The sequence below is a fragment of the Schistocerca serialis genome, chromosome 1, assembly GCF_023864345.2.
Source record: "Schistocerca serialis cubense isolate TAMUIC-IGC-003099 chromosome 1, iqSchSeri2.2, whole genome shotgun sequence".
Classification (NCBI taxonomy): domain Eukaryota; kingdom Metazoa; phylum Arthropoda; class Insecta; order Orthoptera; family Acrididae; genus Schistocerca; species Schistocerca serialis.
In genome coordinates, this window is record NC_064638.1 from 1,197,728,764 (window position 1) to 1,197,755,508 (window position 26,745).

At 40.1% G+C, this 26,745-nt stretch overlaps 1 protein-coding gene across 1 annotated transcript in view; it reads right to left on the bottom strand.

Moving 5' to 3' along the window:
• LOC126418918 (double-stranded RNA-specific editase 1-like) overlaps positions 1-20,593 on the bottom strand; it is a 38,904-nt gene extending 18,311 nt beyond the window's left edge. The window contains exons 1-3 of the mRNA XM_050085945.1: positions 20,470-20,593; positions 20,286-20,384; positions 19,340-19,473 (exon numbers count right to left, since the gene is read on the bottom strand). Coding sequence (XP_049941902.1) covers positions 19,340-19,473; positions 20,286-20,325 — 174 coding nt within the window. The 5' untranslated portion in view covers positions 20,326-20,384; positions 20,470-20,593. The remainder of the gene's footprint in view (positions 1-19,339; positions 19,474-20,285; positions 20,385-20,469) is intronic.
• Positions 20,594-26,745: the final 6,152 nt, after the last annotated feature.

A 26,745-nucleotide genomic window follows, 5' to 3' on the forward strand; every position in this document is an offset into this window, starting at 1 on the left:
CATGAGACTCAGAGGGCCATAGACACGAGTTCACAGGTAGATGCCGTGTTTCTTTACTTCCGCAAGGCGTTCCGACACAGTTCCCACAGTCATTTAATGAACAAAGTAAGAGCATATGGACTATCAGACAAATTGTGTGATTGGATTGAAGAGTTCCTAGATAACAGAACGCAGCGTGTCATTCTCAATGGAGAGAAGTCTTCCGAAGTAAGAATGATTTCAGGTGTGACGCAGGGGAGTGTCGTAGGACTGTTGCTATTCACAATATACATAAATGACCTTGTGGATGACATCGGAAGTTCACCGAGGCTTTTTGCGGATGATGCTGTGGTATATCGAGAGGTTGCAACAATGGAAAGTTGTACTGAAATGCAGGAGGATCTGCAGCAAATTGACGCATGGGGCAGGGAATGGCAATTGAATCTCAATGCAGACAAGTGAATGTGCTGCGAATACATAGAAAGAAAGATCCCTTATCATTTAGCTACAATATAGCAGGTCAGCAACTGGAAGCAGTTAATTCTATAAATTATCTGGGAGTACACATTAGGAGTGATTTAAAATGGAATGATCATATAAAGTTGATCATCGGTAAAGCAGATGCCAGACAGGTTCATTGGAAGAATCCTAAGGAAATTCAATCCAAAAACAAAGGAAGTAGGTTACAGTACGCTTGCTTGTTCGCCCACTGCTTGAATACTGCTCAGCAGTGTGGGATCTGTACCAGATAGGGTTCATAGAAGAGATAGAGAAGATCTAACGGAGAGCAGCACGCTTTGTTACAGGATCATTTAGTAATCGCGAAAGCGTTACGGAGATGATAGATAAACTCCAGTGGAAGACTCTGCAGGAGAGATGCTCAGTAGCTCGGTACGGGCTTTTGTTGAAGTTTCGAGAACATACCTTCACCGAGGAGTCAAGCAGTATATTGCTCCCTTCTATGTATATCTCGCGAAGAGACCGTGAGGATAACATCAGAGAGATTAGAGCCTACACAGAGGCATACCGACAATCCTTCTTTCCACGAACAATACGAGACTGGAATAGAAGGGAGAACTGATAGAGGTACTCAATGTACCCTCCACCCTCCGCCACACACCATCACGTGGCTTGCGGAGTATGGATGTAGATCAATAGCTCGGGTAGTGAAACAGCCATTGAAATCAAGTGTGTTATATTCAGCGGCATGTTGTGCCACAGGGTGGTCTACTTTGCTCTTGGAACAGTTTGGCGGCAGCCATTCATCCTGATGGACACCTAGTTGGTAGTCATACAAATGTAAAACGCTGTGCAATGATTGTAGCAGAGCTGGTAAATGAAATGGCTGTTTTCACAGATAGTCTGGCCCCTGAAGCAGTAGGATAAACATGTGACACGACTGGAATAGGAAGTGCTGAGTGGGTGGATTGGGCAGGTTTTGCACCTAGGTCTTCCACAAACATGTGATCCCTGTGGTAATAGGTTGGGTTTGGGAGTGGCATAGGGATGGACTAGGATGATGTGGAGGTTGGATGGGTGACAGACCACCACTTTAGGAGGGGTGGTAAGCATCACGGGTAGGATGTGCCTCATATCAATGCACGATGATAGGTAATCAAAGACCTGGCGAAGGATATGGTTCAGCTGTTACAGTGGCTGGTTTTTGGGGGTTGTGGCAGGATTGGGGTTGTGAGGAGAAATGGCATGGAAAAGCTGTTTGCGGACAATGTCCTAGTAGTTGTTACTTGACTGTTCAAATGCTGCCATAGACTTTCCTTCCTAGCTACAGACTACAGTACCCCGTGTCCCATCACTCTCTCTCTTCCCATGACTGGTTGCAAAAAATGATCAATAAGTTTGGAGTTTAAAATCCTTCTGATGCAGGCACAGTTTCATTAAATTATATTTATTTTCATGCTGTCCAGTGCAGCCATCAATGAAGCAGGAATGTTGTATGTGGGTATCTCCCTTCTAGAAATTTAACTTATTTATCTTGTATAGCAGACATCATGATGAATATCATCAAGACATGACACAAAGACCTCAAAAACAAATTTTTCATTCCTTGAACAAATCTGTAGCAGTAGCCTTGAACCACCTCTTGTAATTTCACTGAAACCCAATGAAATGACTGCTTTGTTTATGGAAGTCATTCCCTTCGAATTTCTAAGAAGTAAGGCTTGTGACCTGGCTATGTATGAATGAGGTTAACTTGTTCAGCTGTCCCCACTAACTTATCAATGAACTCCCCAGCTGAGCTCTAGCATTGGACTACTTCTGTTTGTTCAATCAAAACCCACTGCTGTACTTTTGACAAACACTCGTCACAATGGCTCAACACACATTCCCTGCCTGCTCCTTTACAAACAATATATGACGTAAGTTCTTTTAAACAAAGGAAACTCAATGTTAAAGTTCGCATCATGTAAGAATGCGGGCCAATTTTCATCCGTTCTGTGCATCCTCCTCCACTAGCAACAAATAAATATTCATTCTCTTTCCGAGTGGCTATCAGATATTTACAGCTAGAAAGCAAGAACCTCACTCCTACATGTTGCACCATTACTGTACTTTGTGACATCTTAATTATTCAAATAACTGTCATTTTTTTGTTTCCTTTTTTTCTTGGAGCAGTATGGCTGTGAATGTGTACCTGTAAATGTTTAAGTTCAATTTGAAAAAAAGCCAGGTGACAGCAATAAATTTGAAGTGCTTCACAAGCAAGCGAGGGGGAATATTTACCGCATTTTTAACTTTTTCAAATGTGAATTTGAAAGCAGGTTTCCAACTGTTGACATTTAAAGACAAGAACGGACTCCAGAACTGTGTGGTGTCAGCAAGAGAGCTGTAAACAAGTGTCATAGCTGCAGGAACCATAGAAGAAGCTGGTTTCATGTCACGCGGAAAGCATCAAAATCACAAGGAACCTATAAACATAAATTGATAATTTAACAACAATGATTTAAAGTGCTCCATGTGAACAATGAATGCCCAACTTAACAAAAACGGGTTACAGTTACGCACGAGAAAATTCAGTTCAAAGGTAAGTGCTTCGTCAATGTAAAGAATTTTAAAAGATGTTGGTTCCAGATATGTTAAGAGAGTTTCTAGTTCAAAGAAGTGACATAGGTGCAGCACTAGTTATATCCCATATAAAGATTCACGATACGAGAGGAGGTAGTTCAACAGTGTATTACCTTGAAACATGGGACAGTTAGAACCATTCGAGGAAGATCTGCTGGAAAATGAGTGACGGTATTGATGGTTTTAAAGTTCTCATAAGAATAGGTTCTCAGATAATTATTCTACATGCCGACTATTCTTCTGGTTTTGTTTCTGAGAATAAACTTGTACTTATGCGTAAGAAAAACAGCAGTGGCTCCCATTCGGAAATGAAGCTGTCAGTTTCGTGACGTGACTCACCTTGCTCCGTAGTCTGTCACTGCCTGTTATAATTCAACTGTTACAGAGAAAACACCAAGTACACCAGAAAAGTGGATATTTTTCCCCAACTTAAAAATAAAAATAGTATGCACAGTACACTCCAGACTCATGCCGATCTCCTGCAGCTCGTTAATTTATACAGGTCACATGACAGAACATATAAATTTGACTTCCTTGCACATGCATGGGGTTGCACAGTTCTGAGTTTACCCATGAGTCACAGTCAGTGTGGGCACACGGAATTAATTTGGGCAATGGGTTTTAAGGCTATGTGGGAGGAAAAAAAAAAAAAAAAAAAAAAAAAAAAAAAAAAAAAAAAAAAAAAAAAAAACTAAAAAAAAACATTCAAGATAATATACACTGAATCACTTGTGCATGAGGCAGTAGACAACATCCCACCTGCAGTGCGGGCACAGTCTGTGTGGCATGCTAAGAAGCTTCAGAAAGAAATTTACAATCCGAGTGTTCAGAAACACACTCAAATACAAATGACAGTGGTATTACGATGTAGCCTTTGGAAAAAGGTAATAATATTTCTTAGTTTTAAAGACTTGTGCTTTAAATGACATGTTTGTCAACATGTAAGTTGCATAGACAATAATGAGAACTTCCTAGCCTTTTTGATTAGGACTTGGTATCTTTTTTATAATGCAGACTATAGTGTTCAACATATTGCCCAAATAGATATTATGCTTCTCCCACCTTGTTGTATGCTCTAATAACATACGAGAATGCAGCTGGACAAATTTGTCAGAAGTGCGATTTCCACATGTAAACCCCTGTCATTTTAAAGGCACGAACTGGATACGGCCCTAAAAAGATAGTACTGTTACTTGTCGAGATAACGGTGATTTCTGATATTATTGGTCAGCATTCCCTGGAGTTATTCCCAGATGATGGGTGATTGTTGCTTGTTCAATAGATTACTAATGCGGTCGGTCACTATTGTCGAAAGCATTAGCGTACACTCATAATGCCTGTTTACAGCAAACAAGATGACAACTTACTGACCACTTTTACAATAGTCTCTTACATTAGTATTTTCTAGCACTAACTATCTTTTACACGCAGTGATTACACTTATCTATAGCCAAAGACATATGCATAAACACCTCACACATTTTTAAAAATTCTATGTAGTAGAAGCAGTTACCAAGAGCAAACATAATAATTTAGGTTTGTGCTTGAAGTTAATTTTGTCATGTATTAAATTTTAACTTATAATGCAGTTCAAATAGCAATAAACAATAATTATTGCAAGCAGTTTCAATGACCTCATTTTGAGAGAAATTGTACTCCACATCCTAACAAAGCTGCATCAACTGTTCTCGCCTCCCGATGTCATGCAGAGTGAATCGGTGTACCGGACACAAATGAGCCTAGCTGTTGTCTGCAGCAACGCAGTTCGGCAACATGGAGTTGTTTGCCTGCTCTCTAGTGCCACACGTGCAGCACAGTTCTCATCCCCCCACGCTTCCTTTCCGCTCCGCCTCTATGCGTAGGAAAGTGCTGTCCTAGGTGACGCGGGCTATACAGCCATACATAAACTGAAAACAAAACCTGACCTAATCATCCTACCTGCAGACAAAGGTTCCACCATGAATCACAGTGACTAACTGGCAGAAGGCCTCTGCCAATTATCTCACTCCTCCACACGAATTCTGCCAGATTGATCCAATCCCAGAAGTGCAACACAATCTCCAATCCCTGCTTAAAGCCTTGAGCCCTTCCTAGAACCACTCCCCTGAATACATATCCCTGCTCACCTCCGACACCCCACACACGCACCTTCTACATGCTCCCCAAAATCCACAACACCAAACATCCTGTACACCCTCAGGTGAAAGAATTTCATCCCTCACTGACCACCTCCAATTAATTGCCCGTGAACTAGCTTCCCAAGTTAAAGATATCAACCACTTTCTTCACCAATTTTCTACCATCCCTACCCTTTTACCTCCTGGATACCTACTCATCACTGATGGTGTCATCTCCCAAATATATCAATATCACTACTGAATACTATCTTTCCTACTGTCCTTCAGATTCCAAATCCACTACCTCTTTCATCATATAACTAAATCCTAACCCACAACTACTACTTTGAACAGAAGGTATGCAAACAAATTCCCTGTACAGACATGGACACCCCACAGGCCACCTTTCTATACCAATCTGTTTATGGGACATACAGAGACCTTCCTAGCCTCCAACAATGCCCCCTTGTCTGGCTCAGGTTCGTTGTTATCTTCATGATATGGACATCCTTATCTTCATTCCTTCAAAAACCTTAACACCTTCTCTCCCATCCGCTTCGCCTGGTCCTCCTCAACCCAGCATACGTTGATCTCTCTAATGGCTCCATCTGCAACTGTCCACATTAAACCCACCAACCATAAATAGTACCTGCATTTTGACAGCTTTCATTCCTTTCACACCAGTAAGGCCCTCCCACCCAGCCTGGGGCCAGCATATCTACTGCAACAAGAGCTCCCTTGCCTATTACACTGAAGATCTCACCAATGCCTTCACAGACAAGCATAACCCGCTCCCCCCTAAAACCTAGTCTGCGAACAGATCTCTTATGCCATTTCTGCTCACACCCCCACCAGACATGAAGAACCACCCACAAGAGAGATCCCCTTTGTCACCCAGTACTACCCCAGACTGGAACAATTTAACCACATCCTTCGCCAGAGCTTTGATTACCTATCATCATGCTCTGAAAAGAGGGACATCCAACCCAAGCTCCTTCATACACCTCCTGAAGTATTGTTCCGTCACCAATCCAACTTCACTATATCCTAGTGCATCCCTATGCCACTCCCAATCCCAACCCCTTGCCACAAGGATCATCTCGATGTGGAAGACCCAGGTGTAGGACCTGCCGAATCCATCAACCCAACACTTCCTATTCCAGTCTCGTCACAGGGACCGAGCCACCTGTGAACGCAGCCACGACATTTCCCAGCATTGCTGCAATCACTGCACAGCTTTTTATACTGGTATGACCACCGACTAGCCACCCACCAGGATGAACAACCACTGCCAAACTGCAGCCAAGATCAAGTAGCACAACATGCAGTTGAGCGTAAAATTCTTGATTTCAATGGCTGCTTCATTTCCCAAGCCACCCGTATATACCCCTCCACCACAAGCTTTTCTGAACTGCACACATGGGAGTTACCTGACCATCATTCCCAGTTCCTCTCTTTTTTCACTCCACAACCTCCCGATGCTGCACCTGCTGGTATTCTAGTCCCTAAACCTACACCAGAAAGCAGTCCTTCCCCCCCCCCCCCCCCTCCCTCCCTGTACACTGCTATCGCTTCCCTTCCTCACCTCCTCCAGATTACTTCTTCCATCTCACATAATAGTTGCAGATTCCTGCTTCCATCCCATATGATAGTTGCATTCTGGCCCAAGCTGCCAGAGTTGGCAGTTATGTCTGTATGACTTGTGCTTGCTTGTATGGACGAATGGTGGTGGTTCTCTTTTTCTGACAAGGCTCTGGCCAAAAGCTTATGTGCAAAAAAAGTTTCTGTGTTACTGTCTGCAGCTTAAAATGTCATCTTTATGGCAAATAGCGATCTACCTTTTCCAACATTGTTAACATATGTTTTCTTTATTTTCTCCAGTAATCAATAAAATGACATTTTTATGTATAGTGCACATGCACACTAAGTGTGTACCACTGGCACCACACAAAACACATCAGGTCTCTCAGCAAAATTTTGAAAAAACATTTTTAAGTCAGTACATTCTAACATGAAAACTGAGTAGAGCTCTCAAAGGCATAAAATCCATTGCTGTCTCACGTAAGTTTCTTTCTGTACTAGCATCATCTTCATAACACAAAATTCTGGACTGCTCAACATTTTGATGAAACATTTTTACCAATTCATGGTTCCAAAGACTCAATTTTTCCCACAGCTATGGTTACATTCTGTTAAAAACACTTCTCTTTGAATAGTTTTTGAGCTTCACAAACATAATCAGTTACACTGAATGTCCCAGGCAAATTTAATACAGCTGTAATCGTCAAATTTGAATCTGTTTCTTGATATCTTAAGTAATTCAGTTTTAATTAAATCAACAAGCTTGTCCATTCCTGCTACACTTATTTTCTAGTATTTTTCCTTAGATAGTAAATCAACTTTGAGAACTGTGACTCATTTTACATTCTCGTGCACTATTTTTTTTCTTTGCCACAGGAGAATCTGCTGTGCTCGCCACATGCATGCAGTTTCATAGTGACCTCTAATTCCACTAAAATGTAAATGTCGTGTGACTGGGGCCTCCCGTTGGAAAGACCATTCGCCGGGTGCATGTCTTTCGATCCGACGCCACTTCAGTGACTTACGCATCAATGGGGATGAAATGATGATTAGGACAACACAACACCCAGTCCCTGAGCGGAGAAAATCTCCGACCCAGCAAGGAATCTAACTCGGGTCCTTAGGATTAACATTCTGTGGCACTGACCACTCAGCTATCGGAGGCGGACTGAATTCTACTGAATGCAGTGTTTAGTTTATCAACGACAGTGTTTTCTACAATTATAGTACTTCATCACATTATAATCTGACAATCCACTACCCTCACTTTTGGCATTTACTACAGCCTCAACACTGCAATTGTCTTTCTCTTCTTAAATTGAATTTTTTCCTACTCTGTTCTATTGTTAGAATTGAAAGTGTTTTTTAATGGACAATTTATGTTTCTTGAAAGAGTGTTTTTTAATGGACAATAATTGTCTCTCTTTCAAGAAACATAAAACACTTGCAAAAATTCATACTTGTCCAGAAATGTGCTGATGGTGAAGAAAAATAGTTTTTAACCTAACATCTGCTTTCAATTTTAAGAGATTTATTTTCAGGAAGTTCAACAGATTGCATGGATTATTTGTTCGGCATAGTTTAATAACTTGCATATATCTACATTCCAAAGCAATATAAAAAATCTTAAAAACAATATCTGGTCACATTCATCACAAATATTGTCCCATGTATTATTTAGAGGCTGAGTTGAACTGTCAGAATATGTCATTCACAGCTACATTCACACTGTTTTAATATCCAGTAAAGTAAATTTGGCAAACATCTTTTCCTTCAATCAGAAACTGAAGAATTACTAAAATAGTTGAGCTATACATACCTATAGACAGTATAAAGTATTATTGTTCACCAGCTTGCAGAAATAAGAGAGCAGTGGTATGACACTGCATTTATGCATGTGCAACATTGTTTATTCCACAATTTGTGCAGAAATAAACAATACAATCAGTTCAAGACATCAGATAAATATATTTTTTGCCTGCATACTAAGAAACGTATTTAATCTAGTTTTTGTTACACATTACTTTCAGTTTTTAAAAGCAAAATGGATGGGAAACTGAACACACGGTAAGTAAGCATTTGAATTTTGTTAATCATTTTTGCCTATGAATTGATAACAAAGGAGTGAAAAAACCCATTATTTTCATTATATCATTTGACAGAGTATCTTTTAGAACAAGAATAAAAAGAGTTATTCAATTAACCTTTTCCTTGTCAATGATACTACTCTTCACATTCTTCTGAATCCTTCACATATTGATGCAAGCACAAATAAAATTTTATCAATATTCACTGGTAAATTAGGAAGTAATAAATTACTCTGTGTATCTAAACACACTATTTTCTTGATATGAAAACCAAAATCTGTTAAATTCCAACCCTTTAACAGGATGTAAAATCCAAACAGCTTATAGAACAGTAATATCTTGGCTCACTGATTAGATTCGTAGAAAGAACAAATATGCTAAGTTGTGCCAAAATCTGAGCTAATGGATGTCAATCACTGACACAAACTGCAGAAGGTATAGCCTGTCGGTAAACTGAAGAGCGAGCGAGCGAGTACCCACTCTGCCAACCCAGCTACGTCACAAGGCGCTTCTACTGGCTGTTCCACAACGTAGTGCCAGCCCTGCCGCGGCGCGCGCTTTAAATCTGTGGCGATGCCGTGTGCAGATACGTCTTGGCTGCGTTCATTTTTAGACAAATGCATTAAGACCAGAAAGGATACAAAAAATGATAGCTTCTTCCGAAAAACAACATTATAGAGTAAATAATATTAAGATAAGAACGGAAGTAAGGATTATACTGCAAATATAGAACCAAGTGCCTGTTCATGTGAATGTACTGTATGTTCCACTATTGCTATTCGGAAAACGAACCCCATATAACGCAATCAATCTGTAGAATTTAGGGCTTCTTCTTACTCTGTGTTTCTACTAAAAGGTAGAAGTTTTGTTTGAAGGACTTGCAACACGAAGAGAGTTTAAAAAGTAAGCAGAAATTTATAATTTTGTGTTTTGTATTAGTCCAATTTGCACTACTTCTTTGTCTCTGTCTTCGTAAACATGTCTGAAAAGTATGTGTACAATGTCATGCATATTGAGTATTTACTCTGTTAGCTGTCAAAAAGGTTACATGTGTTTTGGTAGCATCAATGATTATTTGTTTTGTACAAAAACAGATTAGAGAATCTGTATTAAATTTTGGTACAGGAATGGAATAAAGTGCATGAAATTTTTAGAAATGTTAAATATTGCTTTTGGTGAGCCTGTTATGAGTGAACCAAGGGCATACAAGTGGTATAAACATTCAAAGCAGGTCTTAAAGGACAGCAGTTTTACAAGCTTGGATGAGATTAAAAATGCACAGTTAAGAGACCTATAAACTATCCCGAAGAAACAGTTCCTAAAGTGTTTCGGGAATTGGAAAAAGCACTGGTACAAGTGTATAGTACGCACTGGGGAATATTTTGAAGTGATTTGCTGTAGATTAACAAATAAAGTTCTTATCAAAAAATAAAAATCAATATGTGAACGCACCTCTTATGTCAAGCTTTTTGGTTAGAAGTCCAGAATCGATGTACATATTTCGAAGAAAATTTCAGCAGTGTTTAGAATAGATATTGCGCACATATTTAAAGCAATATGTCTCCGAATCAGTTGAATAGTGACCGAGATAGAGATTTAGTGTTCCATAATCATCAAAAGTTTTACGTGCTTTTGAAACTGTCTACAACGATCGGTTTCCTCCCAAGATTATTAGTTTTCCTTCGTGGCGATTTCACTAAACCATGCGGCTTATTTTCGCATTCGTTCCTAATGCATCCTATTGGACAAGGCTGACGTTCATATAATTTGCAGCCCTTTGATTGGGAATGGTAATATTATCCAACAGTTCTTTTTGGACCTCCTCTTTAATACACGCTGTAATAACATTAGAGACGATTGAACGCTCAGAGTCTCTTCCTCGTATTCTGCACATTTTCTTGCAATTCTAGACGAGTATCCATCACTTACGGATATCGAAGTATATCAGTAAGTGTACAAATTTAACTGACTGACACTGGCAACTAAAATCCCACGAACAGAAACGATGTATATCACTGCACGCCGATCTACACCGCTAGACAGGTAACAGGCAACACATTTTGGGTGCCCCTGTAGGCCGGTGGCAGCGTTCGTCCGGGAAAGGCCACTCCCCCACCAAAAGCGCTGCTCGCTCTTGAGTTTACAGACAGACTATAGCTGCATCAATCTGCAAGGCACGATCCAGCATAGTGGGAGGAAAGGTACTTGATTGCACAGTGGGTGTTTGCTGAGACTCAGCAAGGACCTTCCTGTGGGAGAATGGAACCATTCACATGAGTAATCAAGGAAAATGTCCTCACAATGCAACAATACCAAGCAACTGCTTGAGCTTTTGGTGCAAAAAATGATGGGGAACCTGAAAACTTCACTATGCCATATATGTGAAGATTTGCTTAGTACTGCACTGTCTGTCAGGCATTTACAATTCCTATTGCTGCATGCTTAATGTTTTTTGCGTTATGTTCACACCATGGTGATGATCGCATCCTGTGCCACAATTGGCTGACGGAGGCAAGAAGGGCAGCTGCCATGTTGATTTTAGTGTTCTCTAAGCTCAAGTGTTGAATTTGTATTTTTATATTCAATAGATACAAACTTTCCAGCACATAGCTGTTATATTCTGCACTTACAATGACTAGATGACAAGTAATTATTTTCCTTTAGTCTGTACATGTTTCAGCATTAGGCTCCATTTAAAGTAACTAAATCAAAAAGAGAAAGCACACAGAGGAACACCAGCAATACCAACACAATACAATATGAAAACATCAGAGCTTACACCTACCAAAATGCTATTGATGCCGTACATGCAAACTGGCCTGTGTGTGGCCATGGAACAATAAGGAAATCAGCTCTATCAGATAGCGCGAACATACAAAGACAGCACTGTCTTGCAATGAACAGGTTTTTTTTTTTCTCCCAAGAACAATAAGTGAACATTTCACAATCTTAACTACACAAGTGTATATGCTGATACTTTTTATGCAAAAGTATAAAGAATGACAATTATAAGAACAGATACATGCAATGCCATAGCCAATCTATAAACAATGTTAATTGGGATGCACTAGGGGTATTTTTAGTATATCATGTTACATGTCAGTGTGTTGTGCCTTTCACCACAAAAGCCCACACAGATTCTAACAACTGCCTGCCCGGCCTAAAGCAATGCCTAACATTTAAGATGAGCAATAAAAAACAGAGTCAAAGCTGTCCGTACAAAAATATTTTAGGCACTGCAAGGCACTACACACCGATTTGCAATAGACAAAAGAATATCCCTAGTGCCTTCCAAGTAATTTATATACACTGACTTTGGCATTTATCGCTTTTTCATATTTTTCTTGTTCTTTGTATACACATTGCATAAAGTGGTCATATAGCAAAATGTCTACTTTGTGCGATGCCCTTGTATACACTAGTGTACGATTGCAAAACGTTCACTTATTTTTGGAAAAATGTATTTGTTGCAGACAATGTGATCTCTGAAGTTAACGTCACGTGGCAGAGCTTTACCGTTCGTCGTTCTGTAGGCACATACAAGGCAGTCTGTACTTTTACTTCATGTGATTAGCTTTGACGCAATACCTTGCACCAATAGGCGTTTGGTATGTGCAAGTGCTGTTGGGTTCACATTGTATCCAATTGGTATTGCTAAAGTGTTTCAACATATGCTTTCTCTTTTAGGATTAATTCCTATGATAATGGCTTAATGTTGAAACACTTTAATATTAAAGAAATGTAAATACTTGTAAAAACTAGAGTTTTAGCATACTTTTGTATTTATACTTGCATAGAATGAAGATATGCACTAACTGATTCCCAAAAAATGTGACATTATTGAAATGTACTGTGCTTCAGTGTTGGGAAACGTTATGTTGGTGGCTACACTTCTTACCAGCATGCCAATCTCATGGGTGGAGACAAAGGCTGTCTGCAGATGCGAAGCAGTTTATAATATATTTAAGTCTTGTCTCCCTTTCCTACCAATTTAGGGATGAGGCCTGATAGTTACAGAATTTCACCGCCCTTTTAAGACTGAAATCAGCATCTGCGAGTATGGTGGGCAGATCTCCATTGAGACTGAGGGCTGCCACAAACTTCACAGAGTGGTGGCTCCTTCTGCCAGAGGAGGAAGCTACATGTTAAAGGGTTATGCATGATGGATGCAACTATGAAGCAAAGACATAGTGTAAGCATTTTGTATTTGGTAATACAATTTTTTCAAAGCCTTGCTTGTTTATTGTTTACTAGTCTCACTAAAATTACTTGATAGTTGACATTTCACATGATGTAGCTGGTTTCCTCCAACAGAGCAATCAACACCATGCCCAAAACGTATTTACTTCCAACTCCTTGTCTACCTTTATTTCTTGATGTATTTGCATCCTATATATCTCTCTCTCACTCACTCACTCACTCACTCACTCACTCACTCACTCACTCCTAATGAGCTACACATTTCATACTCGGCATTAACACGGCACAAGATGCGATCCACCATCATTTATGCACTTATAACCACAAAGATTGGTTTACATTAGATAATTTGCTGTCATTTCCCTCATTGTATTGACCTTTTCATCTGCTCTTATTTTTCATCTTAAAATTCATTTCTCGTTTAGAATGTGTTTGGGTTGCCTAAAACCTGCAATCAAGTGCTAACCAGGACTGCTCATTGGTTGGTAACACAGCATCCCTTGTAGCCAGTGTGAGGATAATTTCAGGTAATGAAGGATAGCGAGAAATTAGTTTGGTTTTGCTGCTAAAACTGAAATTTTGTTATGGAAGATGGCTATGCAAACTAACATAATACAGAATTTTTTCTGTCTTGTGTCTGCTCGTAGAGATTAGCCTCACATGCCATGAACAAAGCAACTGATTTTTTCAGGGTGTATACTGGGACAAGGAAAAAAAATTCCCGAATTTTGCCTGGATTTCCCGGTTGAAAACACACTTTTCCCGTGTTAAGTGATAGTATACTTTTCCTCGGCACTGTAAAACTTATCAGTCCTTTGAATATTTATGGTTTTATATGCAGACGTAGAATTCCCCGGCACTTCAGCAACATGTACGCTGCATATTTTCATGTTATGAAGGTATAAATTAGAATTCCACCATACACTGGATGTTACTTTCCAAAGCATTGAAATCGAGATTGCGACGCGCTTTTGTAAGCCAGTCATAGCCCGTATCATGTGATCTCGCCAGCCGAAGACAGCATAGTACACGTGATGTAGTCAACCAATAGCAAGATCACTCTTACGTAGCGCGAAAACACAAATAGGAAAAGTTAATGGTTTAAATTAAAATACATAGTGTTGCTACAAGAAAAACAAAGCTTTCACATATAATCGTGGTCTTGAAGATTAATAAGCTGTAAGCTTCCACATATAATGTTGATCTTTTCTGCGCACGTTACACTTTCAGATATATCACACAAATGTGCCAGTAAAATTTTTCATAACGACGTAAATTTCTGATCTTCTGAGCTCAAAATTCTTCTAGATGGTCGTCCTCAAAGAGTTTATTTTTAATTGAGAGCCAAACGCTCTGTGATTTAAGAAATTCATCGTACATTCTCGCACATTGTTCATCTTGTGTAAAAGTAAATTTACTTTGAAAGTAACACCTTTCAAACAACCATACGCAATATTTTCCCGCGACCTGTTAGAAACTGATTTGTTTCAGCAGTTGCAAGAGAGCGCCAAATAACATGTGCCACTGCTCATGCGCAGCTACAATGACACAGGAAGCTCGTATGTTCGCACGTGTAAAACATTAAAAGATGTTGCACTATGTAACAAAAGAAACAAGACATCAGAGGATACTTCAAGAGTATCGGAATCTCGTGAACCATACTAAAATGCATAATTCGGCTTAAAGTGCACATTCGTACGTAAATTTTCTTGAGTACCAGTACTGTCTGTTACGTCACGCTCATCGGAAACAATTTGTTGTTAGGAAGCATTGCATAGTCTACCTAAAGCCTTAGACACATTTTTCTGTTGGCAGACGCTTGAATGAGCACTGTTTTGCTGTTGTATAAGGCGCATTTCCTTTGCGACTTAAGTTTTATTTTCGTTTTTTTCCCTCTTGTTCATGTTTTGTTGCTGCAGTATTATTCCGCAGAAGCGGGATACAGTAATATCCTTTGTTGGAGTATTGATTCTCACCAGTCAAAATCACAAAAATTTAAATGAAAAGTAACACAATAATAGACTCCCGGAATTCTAAAAAATTCCCGGGGTTTTCCCGGATCTCCCGTGTCGTAGACACCCTGACTTAGGTCGCAATGGATTTAATACACGGGCTAAAAAACCCCCATGTCTGTCACAATTCAGTCATTGGTCACTCAAAATCAGCTATTGACATAGCATCTCCAATTTCCATCATACCTTTCAGCAGCCATTTCCAACACTGCTCCACATTGCACATTAACAGCATTTGTGACATGACCTGCCATGTTTGTGTGTCACCTGTAAGCAAGAGGTAGCCGGCAGCCTATTTGGCAATACAGTAGCAGCACATGATGGCATCAACTATAAAGTAATTTTAATCTGACTATAGTGATCCATCTCCGCTTCACACAGGCAGCACTAAGTATATATGGCCACAGGACTTTGGTGTAGCGGTAATAATTATATACAAAAGCCTTCCTAGCAATTCAGTCTATCAATGGAAACAGTATTAAAATTCAACAGTAGTTCACAAGATTAGCATGAACATGAAGACAGAAACCACTTTAACTTACAATATATAAAGACAAATGTCAAATCCAGCTGGATCATAAATGGCTCCTTCAGTTTGTGCAGTATCGGCTCAAGTCTATGACAACGTCTCCTGTACACAATGAGTGGCATGCTGTCCTTTCCGTAATACTCTAACTAAATTCCGAAATTCTTCATAATACATTATAGGTAAAACCAAATCACGCATAGCTGACGTGGCACAGACTACAGAAAACGAGTATTCACACCAGCTTTCAAGCTCTTGCTTTCTCCGGAAGTACACAAATTCACACAGACACCCAAATGTACACAACATTTGGTACAGTGGGCTTGTAAGTCTTGAGTGCAAATACTGTTTTCTATTGCATGTTTCTATGCACCATACATCAGTCCGCTATAAGGAATAAGGGAAAATGTGAAGTTATTCACATGAGTACTACAAGAAATCAGCTAAATTTCGATTACGCGATAAGTCACACAAATCTGAAGGCTGTAAATTCAGCTAAATACTTAGGGATTACAATTACAAATAACCTAAATTGGAACAATCACATAGATAATATTGTGGGTAGAGCAAACCAAAGATTGCAATTCATTGGCACAACACTTAGAAGGTGCAACAGATCTATCAAAGAGACTGCTTACACGACACTTGTCCGCTCTATTCTGGAGTAGGCTTATTGCTGTCCAGTGTGGGATCCACATCAGGTGGGACTGATGGATAACACCGAAAAAGTACAAAGAAGGGCAGCTCATTTTGTATTGTCATGAAGCAGGGGAGATAGTGTCAAAGACATGATACGTGAATTGGAGTGGCAATCATCAAAACAAAGGCGTTTTTCGATGCGACGGGATCTTCTCATGAAATTTCAATCACCAGTTTTCTCCTCCGACTACAAAAACATTCTGTTGGCACCCACCTACATAGGAAGAAATGATCTTCACGATAAAATAAGAGAAATCAGGGCTCACAAAGAAAATTTTAAGTGCTCATTTTTCTCGCGTGCCGTTCCGAGAGTGGAATGGTAAAGAGACAGCTTGAAGTTGGTTCATTGAACCCTCTGTCAGGCACTTTATTGTGAATAGCAGAGTAATCACGTAGATGTAGATTTGTGTGGGGGTGGGGCGCACACTTCTTTTGTTTATTTATTATCACAACCAAGAATTTCCACTGTTATAAAATCAAATCTTTTCCGTACAAACACTTAGCACCACCCTTCAGTAATGTCAAAAAGAACATGATACAGAGGCCACAAGTTATTTTCTGAGTCAATGCTGATGGAACTAACTGTAGCAGCAGTTTTATGGTTGAGTCCCAACTTTGAATTTTCATATGTACTTCATACATTACACATGCTCTCCTCTGCCTTGTACAAATGAATAGATTAAATATACATTGCCTTGACAGAACAGGTACTTTAACTCGGCACACTATGAAGCAACAATTACTATACTCGGGTCAATGGAAGCATCAGATTCCACCCATCGGCTTTAACCCGTGATTTAAGGCTGTTGTGGTGTGCGACATCACGACGGCACGGAGTTTAGTTTGTGAGAGTGGTACATCTGTAGGTGTCGTTTTGATGTCAGTGGTGCTCTCTGGTGGTGTGTTTGGGTGTTGTGTGTGAGGTGATGCTTTTGGTTCAGTTCACATGTGTGGCATGTTTATAGGTGGCGTATTGTTGCGGCCAGTGGTTTTCTCTGATGGTGTGTTTATGGGTAGCATGTTATGTGGCGTATGAGGTACATTTGCACGGTAGCATTGCACGTGTGTGGTATCGGTGGTGAATGTGCTTTCAGAGGAACATTTTTCAGTGAGTTAACGATATTGGTTTTGTTATGTCAATGTTATTGTAGTTTTTTTTCTGTTTGTCATGTGCGAAATTTGGTAAATTGCATTGTTTAAGTCTCTGGTAGGTATGGATATGACTGACAAGGTCAACAGTTTTCAGTTGTCGGCAATGATGGGGGACAGTGCGCTGCCTCTAATAAAATACCTTCAGCTATTCGGCCTGTTGGCTGAAGTCGTGAAGTGTCCAGTCGTGAAGAAATGAGGCTTACTAAAATTCCGGCATCTCTGACCAGGGACGGCTATATCCGGAGATGTTGTAAGGATAACAGGTCAGGGGAAGTGTTCGATTCCAATTTTGATTTTCTAAGTTATTTTTGTGGTAGAATTAGGTGTGATGGTGGTGAAAGTTTTGAGATTTATAGTGTGGTATCGGCAGTTGCTGTTGGCCTATATAGGTCAAGGGAAATGTTCGATTACAGTGAATATTGTTTTTAGTTGATTTTGGGAAGGTTGTGGTCATTTTATCGTTTGGTTTAGTGGAGCGTGTTTATTATTAGTTTGCCCCTCCCCCCCCCCCCAAAAAAACCCAATTTCATCCTCTTGTCCCGTTGGTTTCATTATATCTTTGGAGGAATAGGTATTTGATGGTTTTTCAATCTATTTTTGTGTGTTGTCATGTTTACATAATGACGTCATAGTCGCGATACAGGAGTTGTGACATCATTGGTCAAAGCAGACAGGTGGAATTCGACATTTCCGTTAACCCCTATACTCTGATACACGAAGTGTCAGATGCTACCACCATACACTGGCAAACCACAAATAATACTTTATCCTGATATGTTCTTGTACAACCATGGAGAGCTGTCTTTGAACTTGCACCAGGTCGCCAACATCCATAGTACAAAAGTAACTGCAAACAATGTTGTGAACATTCTCATAATGCAAACAAGTTTCAAACTCAGTGCACAAAGCTAAATTGAACAACATACTACATATATTGATCTGTATTATGAAACGAACTTAAGATTTATAAATCTCTTTCCCAACCAAAACATACAGAAACACTACTCCCAACTATTGCTGAGTCAGTGTACGTTGATATCTGACAGTTAGCAGGCTGGGGTCAGCAGCTTTGTGGCCCTGCCTCAACTAATAACCTGATTTTGTTAACATCTCTACAACAAAACCACCTCATTGTCAAAGCTCTGTGACTACTGTTTTCCCCTGCAGTGGTTAGCACTTCCCAGATGAAAGCTGGCAACCGTGCTGCAAGCCATCAGGGATCTTATTATCCTAACTTGGCTATAGGAAGGAGGTTAATTTCACAACAATAGTAAACAATCAGAAAATGAACAGAACTCAGATTAGCGAAGGATGGGGTATTTCTTTTTAATGCCACACTAGCATTCACCTACAGAGGAACTGTAGGTGGGTATCAGCATAGACAACCAAGATTAATTTAATCATGTTTTCTAGGCATCCAAGAGTGACAATCATGTTTTCTAGCTTTCTTATAGGTCAAGTTTGTGAAATTTTTAATCTCTTGCATAAATTAATACTTACTAGGTAGAAATAGATCCCAGAGTATAAAACTGAATTATCTACATACAAATACATAAATGGAATTAAATTTTCTACAATGACAGGAAACTTTTAACACGTGAGCATAGGAGACACTTATTCCCACTGGATGATGAACCAGTGGGGAGTAGTCTCACAAATATGAGAAGGAACCAACTGACACTATAACAAACATTTCCTAGAGCGGTGTTAGGAATCAAGCTGGTAACTGCATTTTACATTCATTAATAAGAGAGAGGGGCCATATAGGCTACTTACGGAATATACACACACACAAACCACATTACAAAAACATTAGCTTCACATACAGACCTCGAAATTCTAGTTCTCAAATAATCTAACACAGTAACATCAAATTCAAGCTGCTACTAAACAACTAAGTACCTGCTGCATGCCACCTTGGTTTTGGCTTGAATAATGGCTAGACTGCTGGGAGCTGTAACCTTGTTGATAGGTATTTTGCTGAGGCATGCGTGGTCTAGGAGGGTATGGACCAGGAGAACCTTTTCCTCCCATACCTGTAGTGAAAAAAATACAAGTGAGATCCTAAATACAATGGAAACTAATACTTAAAAGTAAAACTGGATACACTACACTATGGAGAGAATTTAGAAATCAAATCCTATTTGATGCAAAGATGGTCAGGCACACTTAACAATTACACCGTTTTGTTCGAATTTGTTTTCCGACTCCATATTATAAAAATCAATACGTCCGAACTGTTCTCGCGAAAGTTATGACATACCGGTACATGTGAAATATATGTTGTCTAAAACAGATTAATTCACGCCAAGCTTTGACATATGGGAAGGGGGGGCCTACAAACGATTACACATAGTGCTACGAAATCCTAAAGTCGTATCAGCCAGATTCGTGGTTAGAAAAATGTCAAACGGTAATCCTAAACTAACACTTTTGATACATTAAACTCAATCTTAATAACTAAAACTGAACACCACTTGAAGAGAAAATGGGGGAGGAGGCAGGACCAGCACCAAGTTAACGGTCCAATTAATTCTACCTACGAAGCCGCTGTCTTCAGTGTTGTTAAAAAACTTACATTAACAATATACATAAAACCGGTATATCAACGATTTCTTCTAAAAACTACATTTAAGATCAATTTTCGATGATACTGTGTTTAAATTACATATTCTTACTTAAAATCAAAATGGTCGCCAAAGGTCCATTCGCTCATAGCACACAAGATCAAGAAATGTAATCGAATATACCCGTGGTATAAAGAATAACGTACGTTCATTCTATTGTTGTACTTATGTAAAACACTTCTGTTAAGTATGAAAACATTCTGTGTATGATGAAGACTTACCCACACCCTGACCTGTCTGCCGCCTTGTATTGTACGACATGGCGATCGCCCTTTGCAGCTATCAAAAACGAAGATGCAAAAGCGCGGTAGACGCTACACCTACCACAAAATTACATAAATACTCATTACTCTCAATAATTTAATTACTAAAAACAACAAAAAATGCAAACACACTTAAACTTACAGTAATTGCGCCACTATACAAAGCCGGATCGCGTCCCTTAACACCTCTACCCCCGCTTCACTTAAATCAAAGACAATATGCACTAGAATTGGAATATCGTGCTGTTCTGCACGCAATATCGATGATCGATCCTTGTCTACAAAACAAAAAAAGGGACATATTTGAGTTATATGATACACTCTGATATTTAGAGTCAATTGCATTTAAAATCTACAATGAGTTCCGCAGCATCACACACTTCTCTTTTATTTTTCAATTCTATCTATATGCATCACTCCAATCTCTCAATCGCATGCGTATATTGATGCAGACATAGTGCTGAAGCTTGCTCTTAATATACCGGTATACTAATGACTTGCCACTCTATATTCCCGAAGATACAAACCTAGTTCCTTTTGCTCATTATACAAGTATAGTAATCACACCCCACAGACAGGATTTTGCAGAGCAAATTGTAAATAATGTCTTTCAGGAAAGTGTTAATAGTTTGTGGCAGAACTGCCAGAAAATATTAATATCTTTGCTTTTTTGTACTTCGTTTTTACCTACTTTGGTTGTTGTCTATTTGGTGTGAAACATTCGTCATAACTGGTACGTGACTGTCGAGAACTATATCTTCGTGTTTTGATTTATCGTGCTCCAATAAAAATATTACATAGTGAAAGTAAATGGTGTTTTCTGTGTTATAACACACGCCATACTGGTGACTTCCGACGCGCAAAGTATGTCCTATTTGACAATGTGGCCGTTTGCTTCGACATCTCCACATCGCTCACCTTCCGCTCCTTTCGGACTACAACATGATACTAATGGTGCCTCTACACTGCCTTTCCACGGTTTCCTACGCACAAAGCCACCAACAACTGGGATAAAATTGGAAGAGAAGTATAACGCCGTAGAGTTTTCTCCGTCATCAACAATGCCGTTGTGGGCTCTTTCACCTGCTATGAAATCTTTTTCTACGTTCGTCTATAACAAACCAATCATGAGTGCTGTGCCTAAATTTGTGACTCACAGTGCGTCGTATGCAGTGACGTAGCGTGGTTGGGGAGACAAAATAGTACAATAAACAATAATTTAAATAAATGAAACAAAACGCATCAAATAAAACAACAACGACTACAACTACTACTACTACTACTACTACTACTACTACTACTGCCACTACCATAGCCACAAATAGTAATAACAATAATAATAACTAACTTGTTCAAGAAACGATGACAAATTTGTAGAACTCCAGCTGCAAGAGAAGAAGCGCTTACATTTTCTAGTACGTAAGTGCAATACGTCAGTCTTTTCTTTCCACGAATAAGTCTATAACTCGGTCTACAAAGATCTAATCACTGGATAGATCTCCAAGTAGTGACTTTTCTATTGCTAACGTGCTCAAACACGACAGCCGGATGTTGGGCATTGAATTCCTTAAATAATTCTCCACTCGTTTAAGAGTACTCGTGCTTCGTTAACTGCTTGCTGTAGTTGCAGGTAGGGTCAAAACCAAAAGCAGGAACTTCGTTGTTTCTTCATAAACGGAATTTAAATCATTGTTGACAATGTACTTTAAGAGGATTCTTGGAGACAAGTGTTTTTTCTCATTAGTGTATATTTTACACAGTTCATTTTCAACTTGTTCTTGTTTGAAAAAAGGGTACTGTTCTAATAATTCAAGCAGTTTCAACTTTGGGAATTCTTTTTGATAGTTTGGGAAACACTTTTCGTTGAAAAGTTCAACAAACTGAATTTGGGGAAAGTCTTGAAACCTTCTTTGCATCTGAACAATTTGCAAATCCAGTATCTCGTAAGTTAGTGACCTGAGAGATGTCTTTTGACTGTCACAGAATGATAAGTTGCCATTCAAACACAAGCTGCATTTAATGTATTCATCAACGAATGTTTCCGTTCCTAATTGTCGTAAGTTTCTCAAAACAGTTATTTCGTCATGGCAAGCAGTTATACTGACAGATTTTGACTGAATAACATTAAAGAGATGATCAACATAAACAAAGCACCCTCTGTAGAAGCAAAGCAAGTAGACGAACGTAGGATCATCCATCCGTGATTTCATTCCCAAAGCACATTTCAAAGATTCTTGGTCCCACCGAGAGTTTGTATCATCAAATATATAATTAAAAACACTATATAGTCCTCAGAAATGACTAGATGTTGAAACCGCCCTGGAACGAAAGTCTCAGTGAGTGTTGCTTTCATGTGGCAGTTTAAATGCTGTCTCAGTTAGCAATACAGTTCGTTTTGATGATTTGCTGAAAAATGAATGGATTGCAGTAAGATCACTTACAAACATGCGCCTCCTGCGCCAGCCATGTTTAAACCAGCTGCCGCGACCGCTGCGAGTGACAGCTTCATAAACACTCCGCCACTCCCGTCCGCTGTGCTATCAAATCTGTTACATCCACAACACAAGAGTGAGAAAATTCCTAAATTTCCAAGGTTCACGATGGACAATCCGCATACGTGGTTTATTTTGGCAGAGACCATATTCACCGCCCTAAACATTGATTCAGACAGTGCTAAATTTACTGCTCTTATTAATGCCCTTGAGGACCACGCTGAGTGAGTACAGGACTTAGTGCTGCCGGCGGCCCCCGCAAATCGTTACGCACTGGCAAAACAACAGATCTGCGAACGTCTAGCTAACTAAGACTACGCAAGAGTCTGTTTTATACATACTGCAAGATGTACATCTCAAAGACTCGACTCCTTCACAACTGTGGCGACGTATCAAGTAGTCTTCGACAGCAAAACTATGCCAGATGAAGCTTTACTTTCTTTCTGGGTTGCAAAGCTACCGCAAGCTATCCAACTGCAGCTCCTATCACACGATCAGGAACCTCTACAAGCGAAATTATTGCTGGCCGACGCCGCATATAAGATAATCAATAGAAGAAAGTTATCTACGTGTGCCCCCCCTCGATATTAGGCCCCCCCCCCTCCCGCGTGGCAGAGGCCGATCTTTCCAAGACAACAGACAGAGTACACTGGCTGAGCACCAGATTCCACACCGTCCTTCACCATCCCATACCACAGCTTCAAGTGACGTCCTTCACCCGGTAACAACACAGGATCAGCAAACTTATCGTCTCTGCTGGTATCACTCCGTTTACGGTAATACAGCCAGGAATTGCCGCTCACCGCTTGCAATGCGCCCAAATACGCACGGTGGGCCGCTATAGGCGCACCTGTTCGCACTATGACGTCAAGTCGCCTAACAGATCACAGGCTAGTACTTCCGAATTATTCTCTCGGACGTTTGTATATCCAGGATATAGATTCTCAGAAATGGTTTTTAGTGGACACTGGTGCCGATGTGAGCGTCATTCCACGTTCAATGGTCACTTCTACAATCACGCATTCGCCTCATCAAATCAGAACAGCCAACAATTCCTCATTAATGGCTTATGGTGTAACGCAACTTCGCATTTACTTCGATGATACACATAATTATGAATGGACATTTTCGGCAGTAGAAATCGACGAGCCAATATTAGGATTGGACTTCTTAAGTGCTCATTACTTTTTTTTGGACTTAATTACACCTGCCTTCTGCTGAGAAAATTTCGGCGAGAGTTTCCCCATCCACGCCGACAGAATGCAGTTCGAATACGTCCTGTCAACAAGACAAAGATACAGTTTCTATTCTATCTGAGGAGGTCAAAGCTGCCGTAGTGAACGTAGTTACGCAACGCCTTGAAATCGACCAACTGTCCGAAGACAATGCAAAGCTACTTCAACGTTGTCATGTCCTGACTGATGAATTGCGCGGGTTTAGAGTGGAGATCAAGATTAAAGGTAATAACACGCACGAAACTACATGGGACCTGCATACCTCACCGCTGTTTATACGCAGCTACAGCAGCGCCTGCCACGACCCGGACTGCGAAGACGGCAACCCGCCCAGCAACACCCCACCCTGCGCTTCACCGTCCGCCATTCATCAAAACACAGAGCCGACGCCGCGCATGCGCGCGCAACGATCCCTTCGTGCAGTAACACCATAGTCAATGGAACCCTGCCGGCTGTCGCACAGCGCAGCTCCGCGGACAACACTGCAGCTTTCACTGAACTACCGTTCAATGATAACGTATTTCAGGTTAGTTCCCTTTCATACTTACCGCGCACCGACGATAACATCGCTCCTTCCTGCGTCCCTCCACGTATTTCGGCCACACTTATTCACAAAATCAAAGTCATTAGTATGGGCGTCTGTCACAGGCTTAACAGAACTGAAGGACCGCCTGTCCGCTCTCGCCCCCGACGCCTCAATGCAAAAAAAAACTTAGCGCTGCCAAAGAATGTATTAATGAACTTTTACACTTGGGTATAGTCCGCCCCTCGGACAGTGCGTGGTCTTCCCCAACACATGTCGTTCCCAAAACGGACAATTCCTTTCGACTCTGTGGAGACTATAGGCGTTTGAACGCCAGAACAATAGTTGATAACTACCCTGTCCCACACCTCCACGATTTTTCACAATCCATGTTCGGTGTCAATTTTTTCTCTGTGTTAGACTGCAAAAAGGCATAACATCAGATTCTGATGCACCCAGAAGATATCCCCAAAACCGCTATCATCATCCCATTTGGACTATATGAATATTTGTTTAAGCCTTATGGATTGAAGAATGCCACCCAGACCTGGCAAAGATTCATTGACACCATTCTATGTGGCCTTAATTTTTGCTATGCCTACAAAGACGACATTATTATTTTCTCCACAACTGCCGAGGAACACAAACAACACCTCCAACAGGTTTTTGATACATTGGCACAACACGGAGTTGAGATTAATCATGACAAATCCCAACTGGAGAAGCCAGAGGTTATTTTCCTGGGACATTTGGTCAATAATGAGGGCATTCGTCCCACCTCAGATAGAGTACAACAAATACTTGACCTTCCCCTCCCTCAAACCTATAAAGAGTTATGTAGATACCTCGGAATGGTAAATTTTTTTTAGACTCCACATGCGACGGATTTTTTTTATGTGCGTGCGTGAGATGCACCAATTGCGACAGATTATACGTTGCTGCTGCAGTGCAATTTCTTTTATAATTTTTGTTCACCTACCTCTTTACAGCGGTAGATCTTCGCACGTAAACTCCTGACTGCAGTTCCTTAAGAGATCACAGAAAAGCAGTGTTGAGGAAACTGTAACCTCATAGCTACACGCTGGAGGCCGCTATAAGTAAAATTTGCTGAAAATTGTCTATGTACTTTAAAGAAATGATTTGGAAAGGGGATGTCACTCGTACTTTAAACATGAAGTTCAAATTTAAACCTTCAATAGATCTTTACTGCCGTTAAGCAAGATCATCAGCCCACATTTACGAAAATTACTAAAGTTTCTGCTCACAGTTATCACCATACCTAAAACAGCCAGAACTTTTACCTTACCAAATTCCGAAACTAATTACTTGTAACACAGTCAATGATCGGCCAATTACTTCTGTACACGATATTCAGTGGTTGTCTTTAGTTAAAGTTTATGCTTGCCATAAAATACTCAGTAAGAATATACTCAGTACTGCCACGCTATATAATTCAAAGTTCACTTGCGATTTTCGTCGGAACGAATTATCACAACACTCTAAAGTTTTCATAAACAGTTTCTGGTCACTACCAGATACCATTAACACTGGACCATAATGCAGAAGTCACCCCAAGACTTCATCTTACACATAATGCGAAAAGTCACATCCAGCATACCCATGTCCAATCAAAGGTAGCTCGCGACTCCCCTCTCACTCTCCCACACTCACAACTATATCTCCTCGCTAGGCAGCCAACCGTCTCGCTTCTCATTGGCTGTCAGCACTTACAACCAATGAGAACTCACTTCTAGGGCGCGGCTCGCGCCAAAATCTAGCAAGCACAAACCACTTCTCTAGGCTCATTGATGTCATCAAATAAAGTAACACAAAACTCTCTAATTAAATAAACAAAACAAAATGAACTATAAGCTTTACTCTATATCTGGAAATTTATTATGTAGTCGCGAATGTTCTAGCTGTCTTATACATAAGCATACATACTTGGACATCCGACATTCACTAGTAGGGGAACCACTAGTGGATTCGTTCCCATGTTACAGAGTTGGAACACTTGCCAGTTCCTGTAGAGAATTACATGAATGATTTTTAATAATGCCAAACGTCCCACATACTCTCATGCACGCATTCTCATTCACACGCACCCTAACACACAATACACATATTTACTTAGAATTCTTGAAATTATTATTATAGAAAAGTCACAG